This window comes from Gavialis gangeticus, unplaced genomic scaffold, assembly GCF_001723915.1.
Source record: "Gavialis gangeticus isolate Ggan-Ray unplaced genomic scaffold, GavGan_comp1, whole genome shotgun sequence".
Classification (NCBI taxonomy): Eukaryota; Metazoa; Chordata; order Crocodylia; family Gavialidae; genus Gavialis; species Gavialis gangeticus.
The window spans coordinates 142,412,080-142,421,164 of NW_017728992.1; the positions used below are offsets into that span (position 1 = coordinate 142,412,080).

General features: G+C 43.0%; 1 protein-coding gene across 1 annotated transcript in view; it reads right to left on the reverse strand.

Moving 5' to 3' along the window:
* Nucleotides 1-4,979: 4,979 nt before the first annotated feature.
* The window catches only part of ZNF704 (zinc finger protein 704), a 200,103-nt gene continuing 195,997 nt past the window's right edge, over nt 4,980-9,085 (reverse strand). The window contains exon 8 of the mRNA XM_019527837.1: nt 4,980-6,106. Within this exon, the coding sequence (XP_019383382.1) occupies nt 5,995-6,106 (112 nt within the window). The 3' untranslated portion in view covers nt 4,980-5,994. The remainder of the gene's footprint in view (nt 6,107-9,085) is intronic.

Below are 9,085 nucleotides of genomic sequence, written 5' to 3' on the forward strand. Positions count from 1 at the left end.
TAACAGCATACTGGGTCACATTGTTTAAAGTGTGGCCAGCAGGTCAAAGGACGTGATTATTCTCTATTCAGCACTGGTGAGGCCACATCTGGAGTAGCGTGTTCAGTTTTGGGCCTCCCACTACGAAATGATATGGACAAATTGGAGAGTCTGGGGGAGGGCAATGAAAATGATGATGGGGCGGGGGCACTTGACTTCTGAGGGGAGGCTGAGGGAACTGGGCTTATTTAGTCTAGAGAAGACTGAGAGGAGATTTAATAACAGCCTTCAACTACCTGAAGGGGTTCCAAAGAGGATGGAGCTAGACTGTTCTCAGTGGTGGCAGATGACAGAACAAGGAGCAAGGGTCTAAAGTTGTAGCAAGAGAAGTTTAGGTTAGATATTAGGAAGAATTTTCTCACTAAGAGGATAGCAAAACACTGGAACAGGGTAACCAGAGAGGTTAAGGAATCTCCATCTTTGGAGGTTTTTAAGATCCAGATAGACAAAACAATGGCAGAGATGGTCTAGTTGGTGGTGATCCTGCTTTGAGCAGGGTGGTTGGACTAGATGACCTCCTCAGGTCCCTTCCAACCCTAATTTTCTACAATTCTATGAATTCAAAATCTTTGCTCACCATTGGCAAGTAAAATTGGCAACAGGAGAAAAGTGGGAGAAAGTGGCAGCCAAATGAATTGGACACCCCTGCTCCAGATGACCTCTAACCAGATGAGCACAATCCAGAGGTGGACAGAACAAAGCCACACAGACTGTTCCAACTCTGGTTTGTGAAACTTTTGAGACACGAGCTCAAGGGGGAGTATCTAGAAAAACAGGAAAGGTGACATGACAGATGTCCAGATCAGGAATGAAAGGTTTTAAAATTGTAAACAGGCTAAGTATAACATGAGATGGGAGAAAGAGGCTTTGTTTTTCAGGTGGTCATCCAGTTTGAGTTGTCAGCTAGAGTTCAAGAATGTAAGTTGCTTACCAGACTTGATACTGGAACAGAAATGGGCCCTTCAACACGCTTGCCTGCATGCTCCATACAGATCTTTTTGCTACAACTCTGCCTTTCTGCTGTATCACTTCTTATTAATAAAACAAAGCGGGGCATGGAGTGGGAAATTTGTATATTTTAATGGGGGTGGGGTGGGGGGAAGAGCAAGGAATTTAATGAGTCATTAAGCAATCAAGTCAGATTGGGCAACTGCATTCTTTTTATAAGGTATCCAGATCTAGGTTCTTAATGCGTACAAATCCTGTTCATACAAACAGAGCTACCAGGCATGTTTGCATTTATCTTGAATGACAAGACACTGATTAAAGGTACATGTAAATACAAGAATCAGAATGGAAGAGTTTATGCTTACTGCTCACATGTAAAGGACTATGTAAAATGAAAGGTACTAAAATATTAGGTGGGTTTCATGGGAATAACTGCGTGAATAAGAATCAGAATTTTAAAAATATTTTGTGCATTTGGTATTTTCTATAAGGATAGAGAGAAAAAAGTTCAACAAGAGTTCAACATTTGCTTTTCTAAAATTGTACCTTCTTGCTTGAAACTCCATTTTCTAACCAACTTTCCTTAAACAAACAAAACAAAAGGCCCCCACAACCAACAAAAACTGCAAATAACAACAACAGCCATTTAGCATCTCTTAGCATCATATAACACAATTAGGACCTAATGTTATACTGCTGATATCAATGTCAAATAACCTGTGGTACCAACTACTGTCCCCCACCATTATTTCTACTAAGTGGTTAAAAGTAATAAATGAATCCTTCAATATTTATATTCTAAGGGTCAAATTTGGCTGGTGCTGAAATATGCAACATACATGCCAAAAAACCATTGGTCAGACAGAAGACAGTATTATTATGAAAGTTGGAAAATTGGATTCCTGTGAGAAATCAGAGGAGACATATCATACCCTCCTGAGAAGTACATTTACAAAGTGGCCTACTGCCAGGCAGGCGGATGATATAAGTATGCAAGTCAGGCAGTAGCCCATAATAAAGCCTCTTCTAAACTTCTTTATTATTATTACTTTCCTCAAGAATAGAAGAGTAAGTTGTATTTAGCTCAAGTTTGACCTAAGCACAGAAATGTACTACTGAGGCTGCACTGATTGTTTCTGTCTGTGTAACAACAGGTATAAAATTACCAGTGTAAAAGTTAGACAAATTAGTCATTCTTGTATGGGAATAACTTTGCTAACACTTGTTTGCACTGGGTATACTCAGAGCCCATGTCCAGATGAGTGCAGACGTGTGGTATGTGGCACTGCAGACATGTAGACAGCACCACATAGCATATGTTCCGTTGTTTTCTGTCCTGCAAGACAGCAGCGTGGAGGGTTTTTTTGACCCCTGGATATCTAGGGGTCAAAAAATCCACAGAGAAAAGAAGTAGAGTTGCGCATATGGCGGCAGCATGGGCCACCCAAAGCTGGAGCCTGGCCAGCCACAGCTGCACTCCACTGCTGGCCAGGCTCTGTGTGGCAGGATTGCTGCTGCTGTAGCCCCAGGAGGCACCCAGGACCCAGGGTAAGGCTGCTGGGGCCAGCCCAGTACTGGCCCCAGCCTACCCTACCCCACCTGGGGTAACTTGCTCCGCACTAGCGTGTGCATGGCACAAATATTCCCTGGTGACAACTAGTGGTGGCGTAACATGGGCTGCCATTAGTTGTCCTCAAGAAACCAAACATTTATACATGTCTGGACGCAGCCAGAGGGTTTAAACTCGGAGGGTTTAGTTAGATCTTTAATTAAGGGCTGTGCTTTTTATTCTAACTCATTTTCCTCCTAAGTGTTACAGTTGTGGGCTTTGCTGTCTGGTTCTCAGCATCCAGCAGAATTTGGCCCACCATGTGGAAATTTGAGGGATAATCTATTAGGTTAATTTTATAAAGTGCTCCCTGCCAAGGTGCTTACAATGCAGTACATTATAGAAACAATTTACAATATAATTATATATATATATATATATATATATAGTTAAAAATCCTCTCAAAATTCAAGCAGATCAGAGCAAAATAAAAGGAAAAGGGAATATAAAAAAAGGGGGATAATGATAAGTAATAAATATAGGGCCAACAATGGTCATGATTATTATTTAAGTCCCTTAAATTGGAATACTGGTGTTTTTAAAAATGACCAGGGGTGAACCAAGAAGGATAGCCAATAGAACAAGATCCATATTCTGTGTTCCACTATAAAAAGGCACTGACAACAATGTCAGCTTTTTCAAAGGGACTAATTAGAAAACAACGATAAACTATTATAAGGTGTTTCCATAAGGAAATTAAAAAAATACAATGCCTAAGGAAAAATCATGACCCTTAAATTTTACCAAAAGGTAAGAGAATACGGAGTGCAAATGGCTCTGTCTATCCACCAACTGTTACTTTCATGTTTGTTTTTTTCCCCCTTTTTTGTTTGTTTTTATTTTTGTTTTGATTTTTAATGCATGAAGTATCATTCCTGCTGGTTCAGGTACAAAACTGTATATGAAAATCAGGTCATTGTATGCATGTAATAACGATAATTAGCAATGTGTGCATTCAAATGACATGATTTATGGACACGGCTGCATAAATGGTATGCTCAAATTAGGCATTCAATTGACCAATTAACTTGTTAAAAAAATTAGGCTTCCAGTGTCTTACGAAATAAGTAAAATACATGTTTGAATTTAAATATTTACTTTTTTTTGTTGATTACGTATTATGTTCCCAACTACAACCTATTTTATCCATCTATTCTTGATATAGCCACATGCAGCAGTGTGAGTTTAGTAAGGCCACCAAGTGAGTCATGGCCCAGAGTTTTAAAGGTCCTAAGGTGCCTAACCCACACTGCTCTAGAAATCTGGCCCATATGATTTAATTAACAGACAGTGTTAAGAACATGCTAAGATACAAAATCTGCAACCCAATAGCAAAGAGGGGTGCAGGAGCAGCGACTGGTGCTGCAGGGGTGGCTGTATTCCCTGCTCACAACCTCCCCATCACCACTGGGGCAGGCAGATTATGCCATGACAGCAACATTTAGGGACTTTTTTAAAATCTTCAAATCGGGTAAGTATCCTCCTCCCCAGCTGGTGGTACCTCCTCCCTTCCCATGCTGAGCAGCTCCCATTCCCTTTCCCCCACAAGCCACTGCCCCTGTCCCCTGCTGACCTGGGGTTGGGGGCAGTTGGGAAGGGAATGCCAGAGCCTATCCTGCTGGACTGAGCAGGGAGCCAGGCTCAGCCATAACAGCAGCTGCCGTGGGCAGGTTCCCTCTCCCTGCACCTGGTCTGGCAGGGCACACCTGGGGGAAGCAGTCAGAGAGCATGAAACCACATGCTGCTGCCATTGCCACTGTCCCTGGCTGAGCTCGGCTCCCCATGTAGCCCTAATGGAGCAGGGCAGGACCGGTTCTGGAGTGCTCATCCCCACATCAGCCAGGGACAGCAACAGTGGTGAGCAGGGGTGGGAATAATAAGGGGAAACATACCACTGAACATACTGGGGAATGGAGGACAGGGAAAAGCTTACTTGTTTTGGAGACTTAAAACGTCCCTGGATGTTGCTCCTGTGGTGTGATTCAAAGGGTGGGGGGAGTGACCGCATCACCACAACTCCTCTGGATCCAACCCTGGAGATACTGGTGGTCCTACAGAGACCCATTCATGTGGGAGCTGCCTGTGCCTTGCTTTGAACAGGCAGGTGCTCTCTGTGGAGCACATTTCATATGGCATTTACTCCTTATTTTCCCACTAAAAGAACTGCTAAAGTGTTGCTCCTTTAAGATGGGAATAAATATCAGCTCTTTGTTTCACTCTCAATTAGACTGAGATATAAAATACAGTAAAGTGCACTAACCTATCAAAGTGTACTTTGCTTGGAAATGGGCTATTTCTGGTCTTAAAATAAGTTTAACACACAGGTGTGTTGTTCTACTGCTGTTATGCTTCTCTTGGTGGGGTGATGTATTGGAAACATTTCTTGGGTTATTTTGCTTTTAATAAATGGTTGGCACAGGTAAAATCTAGTATTTTTAGTGGAAGGAACGAGTGAACTATTAACTCAGTAACATTTTCAAACAGGAGAAGGGGAAACGAGCTGAACAGATACTACATACAAACCAAATGGCTGCACTGACCAGTTATTTACAAGGCTTCAGCAACACAAGATATGCTGACTTTATCTTTAGTCATTGCTAGGAAAAGGAACAGGTGGTAAGAAAACCTACTGGAATCCAGGTTCTATTCCTATGTGTTTCAGTCAAAGATCATTGGAATTCCTTCCCTCAAATCCTGGTGTCTTGTGACTGAGATCTGCTGGTGACCTCCCATGTCTTCTCTGCAGTGTTTAAAGCCAAACTGGGTATTTAAATCGCTTAGTTCCTTGTTCTGTTTTGTGACTGCTTTTAAAAATTTTGCAGGAACTGCTGCTTGTCCTTCTTCAAAAAATAAATTCCCTCAAACAAGGAATATAATCAAGATCATTCACATTAGGAGAATTATTTAGCAGGCTCCATTCATGGTGTGGTTGTTTGAGTAAACTGTAGCTTATATGTCTTTAAAGTGTTAATTGGAAACAGTCAGAGATCTTCACTCCAGGGAAAGATGTGTTACTTGGTTCAAGTGGTAAAGACATTCACAGCACAGCTACTGACATAGTTAAAAAAAAAAAGTCATAAGGAGCAAGTAGTTTATAGAGTTAGCAAAAGGTTAACTTTTTTTTCTTTTTCTTTCTTTCCTTTTTTTTTTTTTTTTTAAAGAAAAACACCAATAGCTGCTCTGCGTTCAATACTTGGTAAGACAGATTTTTTTTTTTGCTCTATTGCTCCACACAGGTTTTGATTAGTGCTTCTCCTTGGCTACAAGTGCTTCATCTTGAAATACAAAGGTCTTTAAAAAATGTCATTGGAGGAAAGTTAGGAAATGGTAGTGAAGCTGTAGTAATAGGATTTTGCTGTCATACTCCCCACTCCCCAAATCCTCCGTGCTTCCAGTCTTTAGTCAAGGAACCTTTGGCAAGCCTTCTTCCAGCGACAAGCTGTGCACCACATATCTCTGTTCTCCATCCCATACACTTTCCGGCATTTTTTCCCCTCACCTCTAGGCTTCCTGTCAGAGAGAAAGAGAAGCCTGGTTAACCTGAGGATTTTTTTTTGTGTAGTTATTCTTTATTACCACAAACTTTTTGAAACGATCAGAGTTATCTATATACGGTATGAGACTGAAAGAACCTGAAAATTTCAGTCTGACTTTTTGTAGGCTACCATGATTATATTTAAGCAGGCAGTCCTGTAGTCGAGTGAGACTCATTACTGAGTGATCTGCTCTCCTTTCCTGAAATTTTTGGAGCTGCTCCTCCCTTGGCTGGTTGAGGACTGAGCAAGGAGACATCTAGTACACCCAAGTTCATTGTAAGGCTCAGCAGGGGAGAAGGCAGTTTAACATTTATCATACATTACATTTAAAAATCCTCCCTGGTCCTGTCCCATTGATGCCTCTCTCAATTGGAGAAGTCTAGGAATTGGTAACTAGAGAAACTTCATAGGCTATGGTATCCATCTTTTGCTGTCACCCTAGGACTGGTCCCTATAGTACATATGGACTTTACCTCATCCTGGGCCTGCATACATGGCAGAGTATTGGTTAGAAATGGAAAATCACAGAGGTTCTTTTGGGGCATGTTAAGCAAGACTTTTACTAGGTTTAGATTTGCAATACAAATATTTTGCATAATGGTTGGGAGGTCTTGTAGTTACTTCACCTCCACAGTTTTCCCATGTGGTAGTTATAAAAAGTAGGGTGAAAAGACATTAAATAATATACCCTCACCTATCTTTGGATTTATTTTGGCTATGGACAGAAATTACACAAACTGGTATAGTAGTTAGAAACTAGTTTAGATCTGTAACACAACAGAAGTTCAGTGCACCTAAATCATTTTCAAAATGGCCAAAAGATAAACCTGGATGGATGTATTATCAGGTTTAACTGATCTATGTTAAATTGGTTTATTGAACTTCAGCCCCAGATCCCCTCCAGATTCAAGTCAACTCGTAGTCCCCCAAGCATCCCAGGATACTTTGCACCTCCCCTGCAAACTCCCCCCTCTCAGGGTGCGTGGGCTAGTCTTGGCCCAAGCTATCTGCTCCAGCCCAGCAGGGAGGCGTGCTCTAGCATCCACCTGGCTTCTGGTCTAGGCTACTGCAGGCATGTGGCTGCATTTCCGGAATCAAAAGTGAGTATCTGTTCACTTGCTTATCAGTTCAATCTACACAGCTTAGACTAACCTGAGAAGGTTGAATCAAATAAACTTTGGGCTGTTTGACTGGCTGTATTTAGCTTTTGAGTCACGCTGTAAACTGACCAATGCATTCCTGTTCATGAATGAAAGTAGTGAGTTTGTTTCATTGCAGAGCCCCACAAGTCAGTTTTTGCCCCCTAAAGCCAACACTACAACTAGGAATTGTTTTTAACATGTGTGTCTTCAAATAAGTCCAAAGTACAAGCTACAGTGAGGAATGAATGTCACAGTGAGTTTAAAATATATTTAAAATGGCATCTTCCTATTCAACACAGGCGATGACGTGATGAGGTGACTGCAGGTGCTCAACCACCTGGATGATAGCGACCATCACCTACTGGAATTTACCATCCAGCGCAGGGTGTCAAAGGCCTGCAGCAAGGCAGCAGCCCTGGACTTCAGGAGGGTGGTTTTCAATGAGGTAAGCAGACTAGCTGGGGAGGCACTGAGGTCCTGGAGGGGAGGGGAGTTGGGAGTCCAAGAAAAGTGGTCGTTCCTTAAGAAGACGATCGTCCAAGCCCAAAGCGTGACAATCCTCATGCGGATCAAAGGAGGCAAGAGTGCTCAAAAGCCCCCATGGCTCACCAAAAGCATCCATGAATGCCTCAAAGCCAAAAAGGAGGTGTACATCCAATGGAAGGGAGGGGCCATCACCAAGGATGATGGTATCTTCTTGGCTCGAGATTGTAGGGGGGCTATTAGGAAGGCTAAGGCAGAGATGGAACTGGGACTAGCAACCCAGATCAAAGATAAGTCCTTTTTTAAATACATAGGAGGTAAAAAGAAAGTGCCAGGACATGCTTGGTAATCTGGTTGTAGCACCAGATGACAAAGGTAATCTCTTTAACAGATTCTTTGCTTCCATTTTTCTGAGCAGGGACAGGGACATCCCCCCACTGGGATTCCAGACAGATCCAGGTGAGGTGCAGCCAGGCCCAGGGTCAATGAGGACCTAGTCAGGGAACTTCTGGAGGGACTAGACATGTTCAAATCAGCAGGTCTTGACTATCTCCATGCCAGAGTGCTGAGGGAATTGGCAGAGGTCATTGGGGGACCCCTGGCACAGCTTTACAAGCACTCGTGGTGCTCTGGCGAGGTGCCAGAGGGTGGGAAAAGGGCCAATGCAGTCCCCATTTTCAAAAAAGGGAGGAAAGAGGACCCAGGAAACTATAGGCCTGTTAGTCTTACTTTGGTCCTGGGGAAGCTCTTTGAGAAAATTATCCAGGAGCACATCTGCGAGGGGCCAGCAGGGGAGGTTATGCTTAGGGGCAATCAACACAGGTTCATTAGAGGTAGGTCCTGTCAGACCAACCTGGTGGCCTTCTATGACCAGGTTACAAAAGCCTTGGACGCAGGTATCACAGTGGATGTAGTCTTCCTAGACTTTAGGAAGGCCTTCGACACTGTCTCTCACCCCATCCTCACTTACAAAATTAGGCATCTGTAGTGTCGACGCCTACACAGTCAGATGGGTTGCAAATTGGCTGGAGGGCCGCACCCAGAGAGTGGTGGTGGATGGGTCATTTTTGACCTGGAGAGATGTGGGCAGTGGGTTTCCCCAGGGCTTGGTCCTTGGGCTCACACCGTTCAATATTTTCATCAGAGATTTGAACAAGGGGGTGAAAAACACCTTGTTCAAGTTTGCAGATGACACTAAGATGTGGGGAGAAGTGGGCATGCTAGAAGAGAGAGATAGGCTACAACTAGATCTCGACAGGTTACAGAGGTGGGCGGATGAAAATAGGATGGGTTTCAATATGGACAAGTGCAAGGTATTGCACCTCGAG